Below are 27,004 nucleotides of genomic sequence, written 5' to 3'. Positions count from 1 at the left end.
TGTTTATGCTGCAAATATTGTAGCTTAAGCTAGTGTTAGTAGACATAGTTAGTCACAAATCTATCTAAGACGACCTTTCCCGCGTTTCACTTTTTTAAACGGGGCTACTTCATTCGAAGAGTCGTCAGCTGAACCTTCACCAGCAGAGTCTTGCATCTCAGTATCGGAAATCTGATGGTTGATGGGATGGGAAATATGGGAGGGGAGTTGGGGAAAAGTGAAATCACTCACCACATTAGAGCTGTTGTCGACTGCCTTGCGTGCCGCTGCAGGTTTCTTGTTGATAGCCGCTTTCTCGAGCGCAGGTGTGGGTGATGTACGCCCGACGTCCAGTGGTGTCGAGTTATCACGCTTTCCTTCTTCCTCCATTCGTTCGTCCGATGATGTTGACTGATGCTCATATTCGATGTTGGTTTCGGTAACGGTACTTTGGTCGGTGGGAGGCGTCGTGGTGGTATTGCCATTTACTGTTCGCTGGTGTTCTTGTACTTGTGTCGGCTTAGAATTGACGAAGCTTGGCATCAAATTTGGTCGGCCTTGAGAGCTGTTTCCACTGGTGCTGGCGCCACAAAGCACATCTGCGTAGCTGCCTCCTCCACCACCCCCACGCGCGGCTTCCAGTCGTTGGTTGAGATCGTTCTTTTGTCCCACTAGTTTTCGGTTTTCAACACAAGTGCTACCCGGATGAATTTGGTAGTGGCAGTGACGGCAAATTTGAGGCTGGCTTCGGTAGGAAACTAGCGTTTCTTCACCCTGGATGGTAACAAATGATTTGATGTGTTTCCGAAGAATCATCTTTGCAATTCTCACACCAGACACAACACCTTTGTACTTGAAACTTTCATTCCACACTTCATCTTTGATAGAAAGCACTTCACCATACGTGTTCAGGAAGGAAATGATTTCATCATTCCTAACATTTTCGGATAAGTCATGGATTTTCACTTCGATTCCGCCATCATCCATAATAAGTCGCACCTTAGTACGCTTATTGTTCACTTCGATGTCATGTTTTTCGTTGTGCTCAATAACTACATCTTGAGCAGTTTTTAGATCCACACACTTCACATGTGCGCAGTTTTGCGCATGGTTCATTTGTAGGCGTAACACTTGTTGCAACGAGAGACCTAGAGGTCCATGAACGAAATCATGAATTTGTTCATATGATGGGCGCTTGGAAAAGTTTCTCAGGTCAACTTTAAAGGTATTTTCTCGCACTCGAAAAGACATTGTCACGAACCGTACGCTTAAAGCAGAACGTGAAAAGAAAAATACTGTCGCCAGAGAACTGACGCAAAAACAACAGAAAGGTCACACTTAAGTGTGAAACGCACACGCCGAAAACTTTACAACTCGGAGCTCTAGATAAACGCGTCTGCTCGAAACGAGCGCTTGAGCCGAACTAGCGAAGCACACCGAATGAGGCTCTAAATGCACTACTAAATATTCTGCCTCTACATCAATTCATTGAGTTAGAGGCGGAACGTAGTGCCTTGAGACTCTCCAAACACAAAACGCTCTATGAAGGAGATCTTACAGGACACCTCAAAATCGTAAAGAAATTTAAATTAAACTCACTTATTGTGAAAAATGATGACTGGATGGAGCCCATTTTAAACCTAGACATACCATACAATGATACGGACGTGTGGGAGTCAGGTGGACCTGCGGTTCCTCCCAGATCGATCCCGTTCTTCACTGATGGGTCAAAAATGGATAATAGAACTGGGGCAGGGGTGTTCGGACCAAGACTCAGGATCTCAATTCCTATTGGAAACTGGACAACAGTATTCCAAGATGAAATTTAAGCAATTCTAGAATGCACTTTATCCTGTTTGAAAAGGGGATACAGGTATACAAGTATCTATATATTCTCTGACAGCCAGGCTGCTCTTCAAGCACTAAGTACGTTCACATGTTACTCCAAACTAGTTTGGGAGTGTATAGTTGCACTAAGATACATGGCCATAAGGAACAGAGTATCTTTATTCTGGGTACCAGGCCACTGCGGTATCCTAGGGAACGAAGAAGCAGACCAACTAGCTAGGGAAGGATCTCAGGGACTGTTGATTTGACCTGAACTTTTCTGCGGAGTATCGAGAAGTGCCTTGACTATGGAGCTCAAGAACTGGGAAAGCTATTGTTTCCAACTGGAAAACAGCAGAGGGAGCAACTCAGGCAAAAAGATTCATTGAACCAAACGCACGACTCTCCAAAAACATGTTGAACTTAAGTAAGCACGAGTTAAGTACTTACACAGGTCTCTTGACCGGACATTGTCCAACAAAACAGCATCTCAAAAGGATAAACATAATTCAAAACGATGACTGTCGGTTCTGCGAGTTCCAAAAAGAAATTGCAGAGCATCTTCTATGCAACTGCTGCGCCCTCCTAAATAAGAGAGAGCGAATACTTGGTGCAAAGTTAATAAGCGCACAAGACATATGATTGCATATTAACCTTAAGAAGGTTATATCATACATCTTTGATATCATACCCGATTGGGATAAAATGCTTAGTCAGCAATCAACTGTCACTCCAATCAATAGTACAGGTGAACCTGAAAGCATATAGTAACGCGGGGTAAATACCACAATAGATCAACTACTGGTCACAGTGGGCTCTCCCCTACAAGAAAAAAAAATGGTGCGTTATCATCTGAAATGGTTCCTGAAAATTTTATTATGAATTACATAATTCGCGAAAGGTAAAAATTAAATAAGATAATATTCAAAAAAAAAATATTCAAAAAATCACTCGGATCAATCCAAAATTTTGCTCAGATCGAATGAGTATAAAACTGATCAATGAAACATCAGGAAACGTTCATCTTTTTTGGTTAAGATGCATATTTTAAAAAGTTTTTGATGAAGAATAAGAGCATCGTTTGAACTTGCCGAAAATTGCTCTGGTGTACCTTACATTTATTTTGAGCCAATCATATTAAACAATTAAAGAAATTATCTTTTTTTTTTGTCATTTTTTAACACAAGTTGCCTATGAGGTTTTTTAAGTATTATATATTTTCAAGATCCAATGAAAATCGAAAACCCAAAATCAAAACCAAATATTATAATCAAACTTTGATTTCAAAATAAATAGTGGAAACATGAATTTAAAAAAAAAACAAGAATTTTGGTTTCAGCATCATGACTCAGCTTTTGAATTTATTGTCATCCATCATCAACAAATAAAATCATGAAATTTATGTGTGTGTGATCGTTTAAATTCAAATAAAATAACACCACCACTTTACATAAAAATATAATAATTTTTTTAAATTTTATTTCGAAACTTGGTGAGTTAGAGATCCACACCAATCATATTGTCTGTTCCCAGATGATTCACAAAATGGTAATTCGAATTAAAAGTTATCATTCAGTTTGAGATTTGAAAAAAGGTTGATTATTTCAATTGCAGTTGATTGAAACTCTTCATGAAAAAATGTTTACATGTGATGTTGTCAAAGGTTTTTGGCATCATGATTCCGGATATTTCGTCAGATTTTGTCTAACACCTCACATTTTAGTGCTGTGGCTCATTAAATTTTAAAATTAAGCGATTTTTCCTAAACTCCAGCAGGTAAACTAATAAACCTACAAAAAAAAATTTTTAATCTATTTATTTATTTCATGAAGGATTAAAATTTGGCCCAAATTTTCTAATTTATGAAATACAATGCTTGATTTCCTAATCTTTAACTCAAAATCCGGGCAAAATCCGAGACAAATTTTGGGAAATTCTGAAAATTAAACCGGACATTTTTCATCAAAATCATGGCAATCGAACCGAGCCGAACCGTTTTAAAACTTTCTACAAGGTAAATTTTCGAGCAAGTAGACTGGGCAATCTGACAAGCCCGTAATTCTACAATTTTTTAAAAAAATCAATGAAATTCAAATGATTAAAGAATTTCTGACATCACAAAACGGGGTTTAATTTTTTTATTTTTTTTTTAATTAACAACTTTGTAGAAGACGGAACGTATAGAGAATGTATTGTTTTCAAAAATATAAACAAAAATATTTTCATTTTAAGGTTGTTTTTTTTTCAAAAAAAAAAATACTCATTTTTCAACACTCTCAAATCAGTCAAAAGAAGTTCATATTTTTTTTTGCATAAGTTTTGCATCCTTCTAGTAATTATTAACTGTTTTTTTAGTTATATTAATACTTTCTTTGTCGTATATTACAATCAAATGATTCAAATTTAATTTCATTCGTTTCAGTTAAAAAAAAAATAATTTAATTATTTTATTTTAGAATTGAAATAAAATTCTTGGACCTCTATTCACAACAAGAAATAAATTACGCAAAACAACACGATATTTTCGAATCTTTTTTTCTAAGAAATACAACAGAATAATAAAAATAATCAGAGTTTTAAAATCAGTTTTAAGTTCAAAGCAATTTTATAATAAAAAAAACTTATTTCAAATGTATGTATGCATGTAATAAATAATATGTTATTGAATTTCTTAAAATTTTCCGCTATTAAACAACAAGTGTATTGTTTTCATTAATAAAATGACATTTATAACGAGAGGCTCCTAAATGAGCTTATGAGTTAGTTTTTTCCAACTTTCTGATGTATAAAATACGAATAACACCTTTTATCATCATTTCCTCCCATGCAAAATTAAAGATCAACAGAAGTTTAATCGGAGAATATCTTTATGAATTTGAATAGAAAATGAGTTAAAAGTTTAAATTTCTTGTCTTATTATGATTTTTTTAAAAACATCTCAAATTTAGTTCAAAAAGTTCCAATTGGAGGAAAAACAGGCAATGTAAAGCACCGCCCCACCTATAACTCTTCCAAAATGAACGTTTTTCCACTAGATATTAAAGTTCTTTTATCGATCGTTTTTTCAAAATTTGTAAAATCAAAAATCAACCCGCAATTCATTGGTTTTTTATAAATAACATATTTCCAAAGTTATCGATTTGTAATCAATAAGAGTTTTCTTAAAGCTTATGTCATGACAGAGATTTAAGGAATTCAATTGGAAGAAATCTATGAACTATAAAGGGTGATACGGTCAAAATTTGGTCATGGGAAAACGCGTGTAAATCGGTTGAATCGTTTATTTGAAAAATCGAATTAAATTTCTTTTTCAAGTTCAATTAGTATAAAATTCAGGAAAAATATTCAGTTAGGCTTCCGCTTTACAAATCCGAATTGCCGGGCCTTACGCTTAGCCCCTGCCATCAGATTTTGTACAGCCACCTTGTCCACCTTCTTCGCCGAAAGCCGCAGAAAGCTAGTTTTCCTTGAACTGCTGCTCGTCTTTAGCAGTTTTTTGGCCTTCTTTAGGTTCCGCTTGACAATAGTCCAGTATTTCTCAATTGGGCGGAGCTCTGGCGTGTTGGGAGGGTTCTTGTCCTTGGGAACCACCTGCACGTTGTTGGCGGCGTACCACTCCATGGCCTTTTAACCGTAATGGCAAGATGCCAAATCCGGCCAAAACAGTACGGAACGACCGTGTTTCTTCAGGAAAGGCAGCAGACGTTTATTCAAACACTCTTTCACGTAAATTTCTTGGCTGACAGTCTCGGAAGCTATGAAAATGTTGCTTTTCAAGCCACAGATACAGATGGCTTGCTAAACCAGATATTACTTCGCGAACTTTGACAGTTTCATGTGCTTGAAAATATCTGCTACCTTTCTCCTTCCTTTTGCCGTATAAAACTGCTGTCCCGGAAGCTGCTTGTAGTCGGCTTTGACGTAGGTTTCGTCGTCCATTACCACGCAGTTAAACTTCGTCAGCATCGTCGTGTACAGCTTATTTGCGGCATCTCGAAGAGAGAGATTAGGGTTTCGCTTGAAACTACCGGCAACTCTCTTTTTCGTCTCAGCGGCTTCCGGTTTTCGATTTCCCCCCTATACAGACTTCTTGACTGTCGGCAAACGTTCCCCAAACACTTTGTAACAGTTGATTTGGCAAATTTTAGCGATTTTGCCAGCTTTGCATGCGAGTAGCTCGGATTTTCGCGATGCGCGAGCAAAATTTTGATACGCTGCTCTTCTTCCTTGGACGGCATTTTGGCAAATGAAAAGTGAATTCCAAAATCAAAACAGGAGCAATATTCTACACACACACACACACCTTCAAAATTAGGGGTGTTCATGTTTTTTAAATGCAAAATTAAAAGAAATACGTCAAGTTGATATTGACCAAATTTTGACCGTATCACCCTTTAGCTTGTGTTTCCGTAAGTTTTAAGTGGAATTATTTTTGCTACAAGTATTCAACTGCGGTTCTTACTAAATCAGCAATAATTATGCAATTTATAATTCAATATATTAGGGGAGAGTGGGGTATCGTGGGCCATGGGGAAACGTGGGCCACTTTTAATATCTCAGATGTGTGTTGAGATAATAATCTCAAACCAACTGTCATCGTCGTCGCTTTGCGTGGGCATGTATTCCTATGTGTTGTTGACTGAAATACGCATCATATGCTTCTTTTATTTATCAAGCTTAAAAAAGTTAGAAAAATTTACTTACATAATTAAAAAAACACCCGCTAATTTCATCGATGGGGAACCTAAAGTGCATAACAAAAATATGCTCATACGCTTATGATCTTAGTTTTGTCATGATCTTTCACGTGGAAAAGGAATTTTTGATCAAACATCAATAAGTCACACAAACGCAACCAATTTGCAAATCATAGCTTGTGGGGAATCGTGGGCCACACATCTTGAACCACCTATTTTTTTATGTTTTTATACACATTCAGAACTCAAAATACGTTTCACCTGTCAGCAAAGTTTTCTTATGCCAAATGAAGAATTATGAAAAATATTTTGTCCATCCTATATAAGAAATTTTGCCAAAACGTTCGCGAGCCAGGTTTTGGAATCTATGCGATCATACACAGCTGTCTTTTTTATTTCATCTTCTGAAATTGCTTTTAAATAACGAAATGAATTATGAAATTACAGTTTTGCGTCAACTCATAAGCTTTGCATGTCATTTGGTCAATTTGGATTTGGTGGCCCACGATTCCCCACCATTTTTCAAAATCCAAAAATTATTGCTTTTTTTTTTCAAACAATCAGAATTTGGGGAAAATCACTTATCAATTTTTTTTTAAAATACCTTATGATACCTTGAAAATGTAGAAAACCATACCATTTTTTATTTTCATTTTATCTTTTATGATAAAGAAGTTATGGAACAACGAAAAAATGTGGCCCATGATTCCCCACTCTCCCATATAAGCTATCGAAGCGTTTTTAAGACTTCATTTAATTTTTCCCTAAAAGGCTTCATTATTTTTTAAAAAGAAAATATTTTATTGATAACTTCCAAAAATCAAATCACACGATCCCTCTCCTTCTTTAATTTCGCCCTCAACGAGTAGCAAAAAAAATCAAAAACCTGTGTTTGTTACTCAGTTTATGCAAATGGAAACATCACGTCAACAGCAAACCGAACCAAAAAATTGTTTCCTACAATAACCGCAAAATTGTGGCAACAGAAAATTGTCTTCTCATCAACAACAGCAGCTTGATGATGAAAACCACTGACGAAACTTGCTTCCGTTCGACGAAACATTTCCGCAAACGGAAGGAACGTGTCCATGGGCATTCGAAATGGACTCCTAGCTCTTAGTATTGACATTTGTTAATTGCTGTGGCTATCAGTAGCACTTGTTGTTTATTGGATTGATGAAATAAACAAGATTTGTGAAGACATTTAAGCTATTACTTCAAAATCAAAGTGGATTGAGTTTTTTAAATTTGATCTGTTATAAACTAAGTTTTAACTCACAAATTAAAACAATTTCATCAAAGTAACTGTTTGCTGTCAGTACGATAGCCAACAATCTGAACAACACGCCTTAACGTGTTCATTGACATTCGAGGAATTCAGTTAGCTAGAGAGGGAGCAACAGATGAGGAATACCAATGCGAAAAATAACTCCCAAACCGCAAAGAATTTTCCAAACAACAACGATCTCCCCAGTTGAATTGCCAGCCAGAAAACCCTTGCTTTGCCAGGAGAAATTTGCATTTAGAGACTGCTCGTTTGCCTCATTCCCTCGACCAGGAAAAAAAAGTAAAAATGGGGAAAGCTTCTCGTTTTTCTGTTTTCGAAAAGCAAGATGTGTTAAAATGGCAGTTCGTGTTTTAAGCTCGTTTGTTAGACTTTCTACTGGATTGCAATACTTGTTTGAATATGGTCGGCGCTCCTGTTGAGCTTTTTTCCTTTTATTCAGTCAAGTGTTAACCGTACCCACTTTCGGCTTTCGAAGCTTGTTATTTCTGGGGTGGTTTGGAGCACTTCTTACGTGCCAATGGGTTGTGTCGGAATAAAACAAGTCGTCCCCTTAACCAAATACAAGTGGCTGCGAGCCATTGTTGCTTTCGTTTTGAAGCCTTCAAGAGCTTGCATCAAGTTGAGTATTTTTATTTAAAATATGAATAATTCATGAGCCCACTCAAACCGACGGAGAGAAAAAAAAAGAACATGCATTGGAAACAGTTATTGTTTACAGGACCGACATTCTATTAGCTAATCCGGAAGTGATCAATCTTTCAATTGAATGACGATTGCTTTCTGTTTGCTTCTCCTTGGTATCAATAAACGGAAGCGTTCTCGAAAAATTTATGTGCGTTTTAGAAGGATGTGAAGCATCATCACTTGAAAATACCTTGGTGAAAAGGGAATTAGCAGATGCCTTTCCGTCAAGCTTTCAGACAACCAGGTTTTGAGAAATATTTTAACAATTCAAATAGTTAACCTCTGCCACAAGTTGGAATCAGTCTATGCGCTCTGGATAAAATAATTTTTTTTCTTAAATCTCACTTTTCTATATTGGACAGATAAAATACGAATCAACCTTGAATTAATTTTCGAATTCATTCAACAATTATAAAAGCAAACTTGCTCATTTTATGAGCTTTTGAAGGTAGAATTAAAATAAGGGAAAGTGGAGCCTCATGAACCACCTTAATATTTCGGGAGTTTGTTACACTGAAAATCATTTTCACATCAAATGTTAGTGCCATTTGAAGTGAATTTTACCCATACGTATATTCATGTGAATTCTATGTTAACATCAAGTGAAAATCTCTTGATATTGACTCTGATTTTCTTCTTAAACTGAAATGAAAGGAATAGAAAAGTCAACAACTATAAAAGCTTTTAATCGGCTCGGTCATCTTCGAGCTTACGGCAAGCTTTATGAGTAGGTATGTCTATCAGTCAGTAAGAAGCTCACTCGTCAACCCGAACAAACTTATTTCGATCGGCTGCTACGAAAGCATCTTTCGCTTAGGTGTTTCTGTCACTCACTGCATTCGATCAGTGAATGCAGCTTTAGCATTCAGTCAGTGTCAGCTAATGTTGCTGATAATTTCAGAAGACATTTGTTTGTGGCATTTTAAAAAATTGTGAATTGGGATTCGAAAAAAAAAGACGATTTGAAATTCGCTTAGACTAAACGATTATTCAGAGGGGACGGGAAGAGAGATGAATATAAATTTTTTCATGACGACGTAGCAAAAATCTGACAAATATGACAAAAATTTGACAGTTGTGTAAAAAAAAAGACCAAATTATGACCAAATGTAATAAGTATGGTGAAAACATAACAAAACTATGACAATATTTAGTATGACCAAAATCTGACAAAGGACAAAAATTTGACAAAAAATGGCAGCAATCTAACAAATATGACACAGAATTAATTATAAAACGACAAAACATAACAAAGACATGACAAAAATCTGACAGATGAGATAAAAATTTGAAATTTTGACAATGCAATAAAAAAAACATGTCAAAAAAAATACAAAATTATGACAAAAATCTGACAAATATGACAAAAATATGTCAAAATGAAGATAGAAATATGACATTGACATTGACTCAGGTCTCAATATTAAATTTTAAATTAATCCCATTTTGGAGGTTCTGGTTCCATATTCCTATAATCAAGATTGTATTTCAACATATTTTCGTATTTCTGATTTTGTATCAAGTCTAGGATTCTAGATTTTCAGTTCGAATAATCATAAGATATTAGGAACGAAAAGCTGCTTTGGAATCGTTGTTCGAATTCGGTTTTGCATTTCATATCAAATTAGAATCATTTTGTTCGAAAATCAAATGCATTTTCAACATTTTAATAAAAGTTTTCCGAATATGGAAAAAGAAGAAATTTGTTTTATATTCAAATTCGAAGTTCTTTAACTCTATTCTAACTCAAAATTAAAACATTTAAAGCTTCTTAGTGGCGACTCAAAATTGCAAACCAGATTCTGATTCATAATTCGAAATTCACATTTTAAATCAGATTGACAAAACAGATTAAAAATAAATAATTGAAATAATGAATTAAGAATAAACCAGCACTACAGAATTTAAATAATAGATTAATGAATGGTGGCTCTAAGATTTGGCTCATGAAATTCTGATCTGGAATTAAGATTAGGAAATCGTATTTTTTGTATATTTCGGAAATCGTATAGAAATTCGGAAACAGATTCAAAGTTAAATTTTTGAATTACGGTTTAGAATTCAGAAAAAGATTTATCTTGTGAATGAGTTTTTCAATCAACATAAAATTGTTGAGAAATTCAAGAGAATATAAATTTAAAAATTTGTTTGTCAATTCAATTTCCAGATTAGCTGAAAATCACAAATTTGAATAAATTTTCTAAGCTTTGATTCATTCAAAATATCCCAAATTACATTTTAAAAAATCATCCACAGGATTTCTAGTATGGAATTGATTTTGTATGAAAAGTATTACCTGTTTAAGAAACATGTACCTGTATTTTTCAGTGTATTGTTTAACATTATTAATATTGCACCTTTTTTTTAAACCAAATTTCAAACTAAAATCATAAATTTGGTTCAAGTTTGCATCAAGCAAGCTTGAGTCATAAATTTTTTATCTCTTACTGTTTTTTTATTTGGAAAATTTTTATTTATTTTCATCAAAGGTTAGAATCTTGGAATTTGCAAAAAAGTTTAGAAGATTGGACTTGTTTGATTTGAGTATAAAATAACTTTTTTTTAAAGAAATAGAAGCCTACTCTAAAAAGAACTTATTTTATGCCTAAATAAAATAGCTTTGATCTGCCAGAGTTTTAAACAAATTCAACAATTTTAACCATTGATGAAAGCCAATTTCATATTTCGTTTCTAGAGCTTTCATTAAAAAAAATTAAGCTCAGCCTTTAGGCTAAGGACCACTTTTCTAAAGTTGCTTTACCATCCTTGTAGCATTTGTGTCTTCTCTTAAGTTACAATTTTATTTACGACCGTTTAGATCACCGCTGGTTTTATCTTTTGGGGGTTCTCGTTGATGTTGTTCGGTGATGTTTAGAAAAAAGATTTGCTTGTTTTTTACGTTTCGGTTTACTGCTTTATTTCAACCATCTTCAGAAACTGTTTTGTAATGTAAAATGAGGAGAAAAAAAAATATTTTTTATAATAACTATAGCCTAATTTATAAAACGTTAAAGTACAAAAGTAAAAACACTCACAAAAAAGCTATTTTTCCGCCTGCTAAGGTCGTCGCTTAAATTGGAAAGGAAGTCAAGTCTATTGCTGCTGCTGCTGCTGGTTGTCGTCGGGACGTCGGTTTATCAGAGTTTTTTGGATTCTCTCGTTCTCTCTCCTCTCTGAGTTTGGTCCATAGTCCGTTGTAGGCATTGGAAACTCCCTTCGTATCAATCTGGAGATTAACCGATTGGTTCCCTCTCAGTTTGATGTGTAGTTTTTCCGCAATCAACCTATGCGACTTGTGGCTGATCCTCTCCAGAATTTGGGTTTTCGCAAAATCGAACGTGTGGTCAGCGTCGTCTTCCAGTGCGTGTTGCGCTAGGCCAGTTTGTTTGTTTTTCACCCGTATGCTGTTTTCATGCTGTTTGGTCCTTTTTTCCAAGGTTTGCGACGTTTGGCCGATATATTCTTTACCGCAGCTGCATGGTACTGAATATACGACGTTGGTTTGCATCATTTTGGGGATCGGGTCTTTCAATTTCGTGAAAACTGTTGACTTTATTTTGTCACATGGTTTGAAGGCGGCAATCACATCATGTTTGCGAAGGATTCTGGCCACCCTTTCGCTCAGTCCGGGTATGTACGGGATCGATGCCATTCTTGAAGATGTAGATTCAGGGGGGTTCTGGTTTTGTAGTGTATTGTACATTGCATGTGTCCTTTTCTCGAAGGCGTTATGTAGTATGTCTTGTGGATAATTGTTTCTGCCGAGGATGTTTTTCACCGCATCGATACTTGTCTTCCTGGTTTCTGGATCAGATAATTTTAGAGCGCGGTCCACAAGAGCGAAAACTGTATTTTGTTTGTGCGTGAACGGGCTCTCCGAATTGAAGTCCAAGTATCGTCCGTCCGGTTGTTTTGTGAACCATGTTTTGATAATTTTATCATGTTGTCTAGATAAAGTCATGTCCAGGAAGCGAATGGTTTGTTGTTCCTCCTTCTCGAGCGTAAATTTGAGGGTTTTATGCGCGTTGTTAAATTCCTCGAAAATCGCATCTATATCATTTTCCTTGGCGACTACAAAACAACAACATCAACGAGAACCCCCAAAAGAAAAAAAAAAAAAGTTACAATTTCATACGAAAACTGTTAATGAGTACTTAAAAAAGAATAATCATACAGTTACAACATAATTTGTTTTATATTTTTCATAGGTCATAGGTAAAAATTTGTCACCAAACACCACCTCCCCCCCCCCCACGAGTCGGTTCTTCCTACGGTTCTGAATAACTTTTGAAAGCATCAATTGCTGCTGATTCATAGCAACTTCTTTTAACCAAAACATGGATACTCTAACGAATTAATGTGTAATTTTAACGAAATCTTCAAAGTTAACTTTCTATCGTTTTAAAGGATGTTCGGATCAATAAGTTGTCAGACTAAATTGCGTGTAAATCAATTATTTATCTTTCTTTTTGAAGTTCAATATGTATAAACGACGGAAAAAATACTCAGTTAAGATTCCGGTCGATCTAGTCCAATTTGGCGTGACTTTCGTTTGACGCCTGCCATAGTAGTAGATGATTCCTTTGAATTCAGCTACAGTATTTGAAAGACCCAAATACTAGTATTTCACTAGCTACATGCTAGCATCCTCAGTGGGTTATCGACTTCCTCTGATAATGAGTCGATAACCCACTGAGGATGCTAGCAAGTAGCTAGTGAAATACTAGTTTTTGGGTCTTTGAAATACTGTAGCTCAATTCAAAGGAATCATCGACTACTTTGAAATCACCTGCCAGCCATCAAATTTTTTACAGTCACCGCTTTTTTCGGCGCAAAACGCCAGTTAGCTGTGAACTGCTTCTCGCTGCTTACAGTTTTTCGGGTCTACTTACGGTTTTGCTTAACTATTGTCCAAAATTTTTCGATTGGGAGAAGTTCTGGTGTGTGGGAGGGTTCTAATTCTTGGCCACAACCTGAATGTTGTTAACAGCATACCATGGCCTTTTTTTCATAATGACAGGATGCCAAATCCTGCCAAAACAGCACTGTTCTGGAACGAACGGGTCACCCTGAACCACCCTAACGAAGAAAATGGCCCAGTAGCAACATGGCGATGCTGCGCGCATTAACGGCTGTGATGCGCGCCAAAATCATCGGCTTTTCCTCGGCAACGACGGTTTTCCGAAGGGTCCAGCCAAAATCACCCTAAGGCTCGACCTCTTTTCCCAGCCAACCATCATCGGAGCAAGTAAGATTTGTCGGAGGCCACGGGGCCATAATCAGAGGCCAAAATGGCCAATAGTACGTTTAAGGTGTCAGAAGTCCCCCACTTAAATTGTAATTAGTTCTAAGTCGTTATATACAGTCCACTAAAGGTTTACAATGTTGTTTGAAAGAATGTGTGTTTTATTACCATCGAGAAATATCTGATGCTATCGATCCTAGCCATCAGGGGCGATCCTGAACGAGCACTGACAAGTCATGTTTCTTCAAGAAAAGCAACAAACGCTTTTAAAGACACTCTTGTATTACCTGATTGACGGTCCCAGCAGCAATAAAAATGTTGCTTTTCAAGCCTCTGGTACAGATAGCTTACCATACGAGATATTTTTTGGTAAACTTTGGTAGTTTAATATGCTTGATAATGTCTGCCACTTTTCACCATCTTGTTGCTGTATAAAAGTCTTGTCCCGGAAGCTGTCTGAACCCAAGTAACTATTGAAGTTTTATGCCAACCTTCACAGCTCGCTACATTATTTGCCAAATGCATTCTATGCTTCAGCACATCTACTTTAAAGCTAACATATGGACTAATTGGCCCTGTTTTGTAAACGTCTTTAAAGCCAATTCTATAAACTATAATGAAACATCCAACAGAATAGTATTATTCAACTTTATAGACATAGCTTTAAGAAACCCTTCAGAGCTCTCTTAAGATAACCCACAGCTCTTTTAATACAACGTCATGGAATCTGATAGGAATTTTACTATGGGAGCTTTCTGTTACGAGTTTTTTCCTCGTGTTATCATTTACTCTCCCAAGCATTTGGTGATTGGTCAAGATTCCATTTAAATTATTTCAAAAATATTTTCATTAGGTATTTCTTTATATCTAAGCATGAAATTTCCTGCAACCTCAGATTTCTGGTGGAGTATATACGAAATAGCATCAAAACACAAATGCACCTCAAAGAAAATAAAGGTTGACCACATTTTAAGAATTTTTTTTAATTTAAAAATAATATTAATATTAATTTGCTCAAATGATGCAATTTTTGTTCTGAATTGAAATTCATCACGCATACTACAAATAGTACCGTAAACTGGGGGAACTTTGATCACTTTTTTCATTCATTTTAGAATATTTTGAAAGGGGTTGCTTTTTCGTAATACCTAAAAGCTTTAAAACCCTTACTGAGGTAAGGAGTTTTAAACATAATCATGGATTGCAGTAAATTCAAACGACATTTGTGGTCATAATTAAATGTTTGTTACAAAACCAGATTTCGAGTTTCGGGGTAACTTTGATCACTATGGTTTTTACGTATCTCAACATCTCCAAATTTATTGTTTTGATGCCATTAAGCACAGAAGGCTCAAAACATCGATAACTGTAATTTTTTGTTTGGACTCAATTGAATTTTTCAACGTTTTCTATCAAAAACAAATATACTCGAAAGATGGATAATGTTGCTGCATACATTTAGGGGCAAAAATTGTAAACATTTCTCAATATTTTTTGGCCTCGAAATCAAATAAAATTTTACCTTCATGCAATTCCCTAAGTCCTCGTACTGTTCCCACGTTCTTTTTTCCTTCAAACTTTACCATTATATAGGGTTTTAAGCCATTTGTCATATACAGGCTTTTTCATGGAAAATGACCGTTTTTTTCAAAATCCAAAAACTATCATCAAATGACCATAAAAATAACACTTAAACTTAACCTAAACCAAGAAAAATAGTTGAACTTTCACATTGAACAACCCATTTGCTCCTAAATGCTTAAATTTGATCAGGAGAGATGTTTGTTAGTGAGCCTTCGAAAAACCGGATATTTTAAGATTTTAAAAATATATTTTAAGTAATATAAAAAATCTCTTAATAAAAACCAAATTTAGCTTATTTGTAACTCAATTTACAGGCTTTCAAACGTAGTAAACAATTTTCAGATATTTTAACTTTATACTTAGTTAATGATGATTATCTGCAAAAATTTCATGTTGATCAAAGTTACCCCGCTGATCAAAGTTCCCCCAGTTTACGGTACCGCAAACATTTTCAAATTTGTTGAAAATGTCTTGTTTTTAGTATTAGAATATTATTTCCAGCAAGATGGCTTCAGTAGTTTCGATTGAATTTCACAATCAACATGGCGTTAAGAAAATTATCATTGAAAATCTTAAAGCAGTTGTAAAACAGTTTAAGAATTGTTTTTTTCTAGTTAGAAAAATGTTGTAATAAAACAATTTCAATAAACAGTTTTAAAATAGTTTCAATAGAACCAGAATCACTGATTCGTTTGAAGTTTCTCTAAATGAAATACACGCTCATGATGGAATTATCCATTTTTGAGTAAGAGAAGTTTGTCGCAATGAGAACATTTCGTCTTTTTGCTTGGCAAAAGGCATTCATGCAACTTTTGGTTTTGTTTCCCTTTTGACTATAAGGTTGGTCAATTATCTTAAAAGAACAAGTAGGTAATGTTAACAAATAACCTCAGACTGTTTTGGAATAGATCATTTTCTGTCATCAAAAGCCTGGCCTCAATGTTAAATATTAACCCGCAAAAATGAAGATTATAACCAAACGATTTCTTAAATCGTCAAAGACGATTTTATGAAGCGTTTAAAACGTTTAGCAAACGATTAAAGAAATTGTAAAAAACGTTGCCTGAATCTTGAATTTCGAAATGATGATATTTTGAATATTTTATAAAATTCTGTAACTGTTAAAAACTGATAAAACATTTGTATGAGAAAACTTTTAGGCTAATAGTATGCTAACAGTTTTTGAAACGCTATTGTATGTCGGTAAATATAAAAAACAATCAATATTTCAATATCATAAGATTGATTTTTAAAAATAGAAAATTTGCGTATGTGCAGGTTATGCAATACAATAAATGGAACTTTATGTATTTAAAAATAAACAACGTATTCTTATTCAAATGACTAATTTATAACAATTATTATGAAATATCAATGATATTTTTAAAAATGCAAAAATCTTACTGGAAAAAAGTCTACTTGGTGTCGTGATCGACTGGTATATTTGGTTTTTTTCCTGTCGATTTTTTCCACTGCTTCAAATAACATCATCACTTTGCAAAACTGGTCAGTAAACTGATTTTTCTGAATCTCGCTTGGCCTCCGATCTTTTCCGTTTAACGGAAGAAGAGCAGCGTATAAAAATTTTGCTCGCGCATCGTGAAAATCCAGCTACTCGCACGCAAAGCTGGCAAAATCGCTAAAAGTTGCCAAATCAACCGTTACAAATGTAATTAAAGTGTTTGGGGAACGTTTGTCGACAGCCAGGAAGTCTGGATCGGAGGGAAATCGAAAACTGAAAGCCGCCGAGACGACAAAGAGAATTGCCGGTAGTTTCAAGCGAAACCCTAACCTCTCTCTCCGAGATGCCGCAAATAACTGGATGTATCGTCTACAACCGTGCATCGAGCCAAAAAACGAGCCGGACTATCGACTTACAAGAAGGTAGTGACTCCAAATCGCGATGATAAACAAAATACGACGACCAAAGCGTGATCCCGGAGGCTGTACACGACGATGCTGACAAAGTTTGACTGCGTGGTAATGGACGACGAAACCTACGTCAAAGCCGACTACGAGCAGCTTCCGGGACAGCAGTTTTATACGGCAAAAGGAAGGAGAAAGGTAGCAGATATTTTCAAGCACATGAAACTGTCAAAGTTCGCTAAGAAATATCTGGTTTGGCAAGCCATCTGTACCTGCAGCTTAAAAAGCAGCATTTTCATAGCTTCCGGGGCTGTCAACCAAGAAATTTACGTGAAAGAGTGTTTGAAGAAACGTCTGCAGCCTTTCCTGAAGAAACACGATTGTTCCGTACTGTTTTGGCCGGATTTGGCATCTTGCCGTTACTGTAAAAAGGCCATGGAGTGGTACGCCGCCAACAACGTGCAGGTGGTTCCCAAGGACAAGAACCCTCCAAACACGCCAGAGCTCCGCCCAATTGAGAAATACTGGGCTATTGTAAAGCGGAACCTAAAGAAGACAAAAAAACTGCTGATGACGAGCAGCACTTCAAGGCAAACTGACTTTCTGCGGTGAAGAAGGTGGACAAGGTGGCTGTACAAAATCTGATGGCAGGGGTTAAGCGTAAGGCCCGGCAATTCGGATTTGGAAAAGCGGAAGCCTAGCTGAATATTTTTCCTGAATTTTATACTAACTAAAATTGAAAAAGAAATTTAATTAGATTTTTTGAATAAACGATTTCATCGATTTACACGCGTTTTCCCTTAGCCAAATTTTGATTGTATCACCCTTTATGTTTGATTGGTCGGTTTTGTTGTATACACCGAATCATGGTCCGATTATGTTACATGGTCAGATTATGTCAAATGGTTGGATAATGTTACATGGTCGAATTATGTTGCGTGTTCGGATAATATTACCTTGTCAGATTATTTTGATTGTTGGATTATGTTGTGTTACACGCACCGAGTCAGATCTTGTCACAAGGTCGAATTCTGTTACATGGCTCGATAATAGTCTGATAAATTCACATTGTCAAACTATGTTACATGTTAGGACTATGTAGAATGGACAAACTATGTCAGATATTGTCATTTTGACACTGTCACATGTTGAAATTGACAAATGCAGACCATTCGTCAACCTGTTTCAATAGAGTTCAAATTCTTTTCTAGCAATACATTAACAAGAGAAAATTGTCGTAATTCTGCGATTAGCGCTCGTAGCTAGATTCAAATCTCCTCAACTTTTTCTTCGGCTTTAAATATCGTAGAATTAAACAATTGATAAAGAATTTTGTTTAAAAAGTTGTTACGTTAAAGCTTTACAAAATAACAAACTTCGTACAGATGAGTTGAAATGCAAAAGAAAATCAGTGCCTGTTAGCCAGGTGTGTCGAATCTCTAGAACTTATTGAGAATTTATTTCTCCGGGACTTTCAGGGAAGGTCCAAAAGATTGTCAAATGTTCACTTGTATAAAGAAGAAGCCTCAGGAACTGTTCTTATTATTCGTTAGTTCATTGACTTTCTCCAGATTTTTTTTTTTTCACAAAAAATATAAAGGGACGAATTTAAAAAATATACAACAGAACAAATTGAATATAAATGGTTTTAAGTGTGCAGAAATATTTATCCTCAAAATTTTGAATGGATTTTCTCTATTGTTTTGACATTAACTCCTGGATTTCAAAAACTCTTAACTCTTAACTTTAACAGGTTAAAAAAAAACTGGTGGCACATTTAGGTTCAAAGTCAAAATCAGCTTAAAGCTGGATTTGTGAATCTTTGTTTTTTCCGGTAGAATAGAGAAAATCTAAATTGTCAATGTGTTTAAATACATGTATGAGGTTCTATAAAATCATTGTACAAGCCAATGAAAACAAAAACAAAAAATAAATCTCGTAAGCAAAGACATTTTTCTGCCGATAAAAAAGCAAGTCCTCTTTCTGCGCAATCTGTTTGCTGTAAACACATTCGCCGAGTACATCATAGCTTAATGTGCCGAGTAAATGTTTCGTTTCAAAATTTATGACCCAAGCAAATAATGCGAGCTGTTGGATTTGTTCATTGTTTTTTTTTTATTTAATTCAAACAGGAACTCAACAAGAAAAGCGAGGCTCTGCAGAGGCTTATGTCAAATAAAACAATCCGCAGTGAAATTGTTTTATGTTGGGATTTTCAAGTTGATTCAAACAGCGATGCTGTAAATTTTCTCATCGTTTTGTAGAGAGACTGAAAAAAGTTCTACAAAGATGAGATCGAAATAAAAAATGTAAAACAACAACCGTAATACCTGCAAAGTTTTGATCCCGCGTGCCTTTCAGAGTTCGTTTGATGTGCTCTGGAAGCAATTATTTTCCCATTAGCAAGACTCATGTTCATTACCTGGAATATGTTCGCAGCAGATGGCATCATAATTCTTTCGGCTTGGTTAGTTTGCCGAAAAAAAATTCTCGCAAACCGCTTCGTTTTGGGGAATTGTTGGGAAGTCAACCGTTGCTGCTTCCCTTTTTCAGGGGAAGGTTTTCCAAAGCCGGCAACCCCATATCTTAGCTAAATTTACTTTTGAACTTTATATTATACTAGTTTATTCCGGTGGAAAAAAAATCGAGAGCGCCTTCTATTCCGGGACTTTCACGCAAATAATCAGGAAAACGAGGCTGAAGTCCCTGCTAGAGCAGGAAAGAGATAGACTGAGAGTGAATAAGACTTTTGCAAAAAGGCACAGCATCATCAGAGCTGCTGCTTCCTGGCGTTTGCTGAAAACAAGTCGGCTAAATCGGAATGAATATTGAATGGAATTTCCATGAATATGAAATTTACTCCAGCGTAATGAGCGAGGGCAGAGGATCGAGCTTCAAGACGCTTCATCTTGGCAAGTTATGAAAAACCAAAAATAGGAATGAAATCCTACGAATGAGCTTGCTGATTAAATTATGTTCATCAATGTTTTTTCTGGCTTCAAATTATAGCATCAGATGAGTAGATATGCTATTTCAAGCAAGGTATGATAGCTTCCATATCTGGCTCTTCTATGGAGTTATGAATGATCCATTTATAGAATTTCGTACAATCTCAATGGGAGACCAAGAAAACCTATGGGATTATTCCAGACTACACGTTTTTGTCAAGATTCAAAAAATTCTTGAAAATTAATCTAAGGCAGCTGCCATCGCTGACGAAAATGACCAACACGATAAAATGACAAAAATGACAAAAATGACAAAAATGACAAAAATGACAAAAATGACAAAAATGACAAAAATGACAAAAATGACAAAAATGACAAAAATGACAAAAATGACAAAAATGACAAAAATGACAAAAATGACAAAAATGACAAAAATGACAAAAATGACAAAAATGACAAAAATGACAAAAATGACAAAAATGACAAAAATGACAAAAATGACAAAAATGACAAAAATGACAAAAATGACAAAAATGACAAAAATGACAAAAATGACAAAAATGACAAAAATGACAAAAATGACAAAAATGACAAAAATGACAAAAATGACAAAAATGACAAAAATGACAAAAATGACAAAAATGACAAAAATGACAAAAATGACAAAAATGACAAAAATGACAAAAATGACAAAAATGACAAAAATGACAAAAATGACAAAAATGACAAAAATGACAAAAATGACAAAAATGACAAAAATGACAAAAATGACAAAAATGACAAAAATGACAAAAATGACAAAAATGACAAAAATGACAAAAATGACAAAAATGACAAAAATGACAAAAATGACAAAAATGACAAAAATGACAAAAATGACAAAAATGACAAAAATGATAAAAATGACAAAAATGACAAAAATGACAAAAATGACAAAAATGACAAAAATGACAAAAATGACAAAAATGACAAAAATGACAAAAATGACAAAAATGACAAAAATGACAAAAATGACAAAAATGACAAAAATGACAAAAATGACAAAAATGACAAAAATGACAAAAATGACAAAAATGACAAAAATGACAAAAATGACAAAAATGACAAAAATGACAAAAATGACAAAAATGACAAAAATGACAAAAATGACAAAAATGACAAAAATGACAAAAATGACAAAAATGACAAAAATGACAAAAATGACAAAAATGACAAAAATGACAAAAATGACAAAAATGACAAAAATGACAAAAATGACAAAAATGACAAAAATGACAAAAATGACAAAAATGACAAAAATGATAAAAATGACAAAAATGACAAAAATGACAAAAATGACAAAAATGACAAAAATGACAAAAATGACAAAAATGACAAAAATGACAAAAATGACAAAAATGACAAAAATGACAAAAATAACAAAAATGACAAAAATTACCAAAATAACCAAAATGACAAAAATAATAAAGTTGATAAAAGACAATAAGGACATTATTTTGAGATATTTCAGCATGGACATACAATAACAAAAGTTCAATGAATGCACAACATGCAAAAAAAAAAATTTATTCAAAACGAACACAATGATTATCACAATCATATTGTTTTGTTTTGTGTAAAAGCAATTCATTTCTTCCAAGATGAATTGATTTGATCAAATAGAAAATTAAAATAAAAAGACAACGTATAAAATTTCATACTCAACAAAAATACAAATAATGAAATTAACTTTTTCAAGCTAACGCAATACAAAAACGGAAAAAAGTGAAAATGTACCGAACATTGTAAACTCATCAAGCTGAAATAACACACCGTGACAGGAAATGCGCTTCGTCGTAAATAGCACTTTTTCGCACATTTTACTCCCTATGGCATGTTACAATTAACGGTTTTCCTTTTTTTCCCACGCGTATTCAATCCCAAAATTCTGATATTCCGTGATGATCAAATTGCTAAGGCATCACCTCGGCTTGAATAGAGGGTTGTAACCGAGCTTTTTGTTTCATAATAAATTTTCATTTTTAAATTTATAAAACAACACAATTCTTCAAAATAGAAACCATACGACTTGTGAAAACCAACAAAATATGTAGGTAGTTTGTTTTATGCGAAATTTAAGCCGTAAAATGCAAAAGCCCAGAAACATAGAACCAATCTCACTCTATGTGAGTGAAACCTGCCGTGGTAGTTGAAAGTGGATGCTAAATTGAGTTTTTTTTATTCAGTGTTATATTTTTTTTTACTCTACCCCGATTCGGGTCACTTTTCCCAATGGACTCCAATGGTGTCCATCATGTGTAATGGTTTGTGAATGGAACTGATTCGTTGGAAGAAAAAAACCCGTTTGGGTGATCGTATTAAATGGAAGGGAAAAAAACAGAAATATCGATGGTTTTTGGTATTCATTCGAAGCTTTACCGACTAGATAAAGGGTGAAGCGGTCAAAATTTGGTCTACACACTTAGAAAAATCCTTGTATAAATACATGAAACTGCATGGGTAGAAGGGAATCGGGTAATAAGCAGCGATTACACAACTCATTACATGTAATTGTACTTGAAAGATAGTTAGAAACATCATCGTATTTTTACATGTAACTGCTTGGGTAGAAGGGAATCGGCTCTTTACAAGCTATTGTACTGATCATTTCATGTAATCCTACTTGAGTTATAAAAATACATCTCTCTAGTTTATTGTAATTAAAAGTAGATTTACATGTCTTTTGTTTACAGTAAGTTTACATTTCGTGTATCAATCTTCAAAACTAAAGGCTGTGTCATATTCTCTAAGAAAAACACCGGACCATTTATGCTAAGAATTTGAGTGATTTTTTATTACATATCGGAATAATACTGTTAACGGTGAAAGATAAAATTATTCTCCCAACTAATTCTCAATGCATTCAGTTCATTCTTTACAAAACATTCTGATCCTTATCGAGTTCCGGAATGTTCCGCACATCAAATAGTTGATCCTTGTTCTCTCAGTGGATGAATTCCTACGCGTTGCATTCCATCGATAGGGCTACGTTTGTTATCGGTGCAAGGTTGACACGGTGCCAGCTTGTGACCACTCCGATGATGGCAGTTCTAGCCTCGTCGGATTTGGGTGGATGATCCGGAAATAGAGCCGGAAATCGGAACAGATACATAAGATCGTCACAGTGCACTACGCCATAATCCTCGAGGGACGCAGTATAGAACAACGAATACCAGTATGACCCTAGAAGCTGAACTTGTAGACACTGCCCGGAGCAAATTATTCGTTGCTGACAATAGGTATTATTAGAAGCGTTGGTGATTTGACCGTCCTTTTTGATACTCGTCCTTCGTTGGACCATTTTCGTTGATTTATGGGCACTGCTCAATATGAGCATGAATCAAATTCCTCGCACATCTGAAAAATCGAAAATTGGTTTTAGTTTATCTTGCTTTGCAAGTCAGTCACATGTACATGATTTGTGTTTTCAGTTGGTAATGTTTAAATCGCATAAGGAAAAAGTTTAGAATTAACAAATGTTTAAATTAATTTTCAACTATGGCACCGTAAAATAAAATAAATGTTCAATCGTATCGAACGTTAAATTTCGAGTTTTATTCGAATTGATTTCAAAAGGATGCTGTTTATTGAAGATTAAAATTATGTTTATTTTGAAGATGTCGACTGGACGCTTAAAATTATAACGCAGGCTTAATGTAGTAGCGGGTAGCCAGATGACAGCTTTGTTAGCTATTTTTGACCATTAAAATATTTTGAATAAAAATTTGACGATCTGCAATTCAAAAAACATATCTTTTTTATTAGATTATTTAACTGTCAGAATAGCTTTGTTTAGTTCTCACTGGTAAGCGAATTTTAAAATGTTTCTCATAAGACTGTCATTAGATTTGATCGTGCTTAAAATCCTGATTTCAATCCTAGTTAAGAAAAATAACACCTTTTTAAGATAAAAGCAAACAAATACTTATTTCAATATTCATAGATACATTCGAAGAATTAAATATTAATTCTAATAATAAAATTTCCAATACAACAATCTCTCAACAATCGATATACAACAAACTCTTATAGTAAATTGAACGGATTTCTTAGCCGAATTTACTAAAGTACAATACCGGCTCTACTTATTCCGAGATTATTTTCTTCAAGTTTCGGGAATTATACTGAATCAGTATCAGCTAATGGTTTGGAACCGAAACGTTGCCCGATTTTTCCGTAGTACGTCCCTGGAGTGAAGATGAATGGCCGGTCGGTGTGCAGTCCAACCACGGTAATATTTTCTAGCCCAAACGCTTCGCTTTCATCATTTAATATCACGAATATTAATAGTGGTCCTGTGCTTCTCACACCGGGTAGGTCAAGATCGTTGACCAGCGTTTCGACCTCATCCGACTGGTGCACAACTTCCGGTGCCAAAACATCTTTTACTTGTACCATGTAGGGTTCTCAGGGCACACAGGTAAAATGTTCGGCGTTTCTTCCCTTTCCATGGCAGCTGAACTTTCATCCATTTCGGTGGTAGTATACAAAACGGTAGTCTCCTCGAAATAGTCCACTGGCATTTGGAATCCGATATCAAATAGATGGGATCGTGGTTAAAACTGGGTTTCATTCCGGTGGTATCGTTTGCACTTATTCGTCCGGTTTAATCGCGAGAATCTCTTATGTATTTTCATGTGTTCCCTGGCGAAAAATCTTATAAGAGCCAAAATTAATTTCGCGAGACAAAACTCAAAGTAAACAACACGCTGCTGATTCGAATTTAAAATAAGGTACTCCTGGTTAGAAATGGTAGCTCAGTTGCAACTCTCAATTTTGAGTTTGACTGGGTATTTTCATAGTTGAATTTTATTGGGTATTCTCAAAGTAGAGTTAAACAGGCATACTTAGAATCAGGTTCGGCAGGAGAACTTGAAATAAAGTGAGATGAAGCAAATGCTTATAATTTCTTTGTTTCGAATGTCGTGTAGCGTTAAAAGTTCATTGCCTTAATAGGCCGATGACATAGTGAGTGCGAAGCGATGCGAATTGGCGAACGCGGCCAATGCGAACTCGAGCGGCGGAACAAATTGACATCTGCTTCGCCGCGTTGAGTATGGCAAGTTTAAGCAACACACAGTCGCATTCGCCTGTTCGTATCGCTCTCACTATGTCATCGCATCGGCCTTATCCTAGCATAAAGGAAATAATTAGAATAAAATAAACAATAGAAAAAACGATGAACGCGGTTGATTATTGAATGGCATCCGTTTGGCTATTAACAGATACAATGAATTGGAACGATTCTGATGATTCAGGATGATATAAACGTGTTTTTGAAATTTTGAAAACTTTTGAATATTTAACGCAAAACAGATATAAACGATAAATTAAACAAAGGACAAAATAACAATGAATAAACAAGAACATCTTAAAATGAGCGTTTTAAAAGCGTTGTTATTACAGTATATTCTCAGCTTATATTGTGATAAAATTGCAACTAATAATCAACTATCCATAATTATTACATGCTATAAGTATTTGAACAAGTACTTTTTAATTTGTATTCAACACTTTAAAAATTTCCATCATCTTAAATTCTATCAAATTTTCTTATTGAAATTGCAAATTTTCTACAAAAATGTTTCTAAAAGCATCATATAAATTTCAAAACTCTTGAAAAAAAAACTAGAAAAATATTGACAATTGACGACCATTTGAAAACTTAGTCAATTGGATCGAGAAAATGTTGAGAAGTATTACACCTTTTTTTGAGAAACCCGGTTTGATCGTGTAATGGTATGACAATTGGAGCAGGGTGTATCGAATCCAGGTGTAGCATTTTAATGTAATGCTCTGCCTTTTTATGTGTTGGTTAGTTCTCAAGCAAATTATTTTCAATGCTGCTTGGATCTTTTAAAAATTTGAAGCTTTTTTAAATTTTCAAAATATATTTAACTATACCTACAATTACCTAAACATTACTTAAAATACCTAAAAATTAATCATATTAACTTCAAAATTCAACGAATCCACTTCTCGCTAATACATGAAAAATCTTTATTATATCTTACCTTTTAAACTCTTTACATTGTATGTTATTTTTTCAAAATTTAAAAACTTGTAGCCTACAAACAAACGTTTTGCTGTTCAAGTAAGGGAAAAATGAAAAAAAGTGCAGTTCGCTCTCAACAAACTCAAAGCCTCGTTTTCAAGGTAAGATATTTAAAAAAATGTAGTCCATTCTTATCTTATCTAAAAGGTTTTTCTACACGAAAAGTTTCTTCAACTGCATGTGTTTTTTATCTTTAGGTAAATTTAATATTCTACAACATCAAGAGACTGAACAAAATTTCACAATGCTATTTGCAAAAACGAAACATCTTAAAAATAAAGAGACGAGGATGTCTCTTTAAAAATGTAAGTCCAGAAAGCATGACACAAGAAATTACTGAACTTATAGACCATGGTCGAGGTTTTTTTTCCAATTGATTGCAAGAGAAACGGAGTCTGGAGAAAAAACGGTTCGACTGGATTAGTCATAGAGAGCTAATTTTTCACTTACCATCTTTATTGCCATTCAAAACTTTACCATTCAACCAGCAACTGAAAAACGGGACCAATTCACAAAAGGTAAGTATCTATCCCTTTCATTTTCAAAACTTGGCCATCGAACTAAAAAAGAATGAAATTAATTTGCATTAGAAGCTATTGCCTATTTACCATTTTACTATATCGTACCTGCTTACTTGTTCCAACTTAACTTTTCGTTTTGTTTTAATTTATTGATCTTGTATGCTGGTTTTCACTATTGGTGCTTACCGCTTTTCGCGCAACATTATAAAAAGATGCAATGTTTTGTTTTCCTTTTCTCCAGGATTTTCCTCCTAACGGATGTGTACATTGC

At 34.7% G+C, this 27,004-nt stretch overlaps 1 protein-coding gene across 1 annotated transcript; it reads right to left on the bottom strand.

Moving 5' to 3' along the window:
• Window positions 1-11,545: 11,545 nt before the first annotated feature.
• Window positions 11,546-21,976, bottom strand: LOC129742030 (uncharacterized). The gene is made up of 2 exons (XM_055733874.1): window positions 21,931-21,976; window positions 11,546-12,546 (listed from the first exon to the last, which is right to left on the bottom strand). The coding sequence occupies exons 1-2, from the start codon at window positions 21,974-21,976 to the stop codon at window positions 11,546-11,548; spliced, it is 1,047 nt and encodes a 348-aa protein (XP_055589849.1).
• Window positions 21,977-27,004: the final 5,028 nt, after the last annotated feature.

This window comes from Uranotaenia lowii, chromosome 2 (genome assembly GCF_029784155.1).
Source record: "Uranotaenia lowii strain MFRU-FL chromosome 2, ASM2978415v1, whole genome shotgun sequence".
Taxonomy (NCBI): Eukaryota; Metazoa; Arthropoda; class Insecta; order Diptera; family Culicidae; genus Uranotaenia; species Uranotaenia lowii.
Note: the sequence above shows the minus strand (reverse complement) of the source record. Positions and strands in the feature narration are given on the sequence as shown.

What these genes read in the sequence shown, in the direction of transcription:
- LOC129742030 (XM_055733874.1), bottom strand. Translation starts at nt 21,976, where the DNA reads ATGTGCGAAAAAGTGCTATTTACGACGAAGCGCATTTCCTGTCACG. An exon ending in GAAGCGCATTTCCTGTCACG is followed by an intron (nt 12,547 to 21,930) that starts GTGTGTTATTTC and finishes GTTGTTTTGTAG; the next exon opens with TCGCCAAGGAAAATGATATA.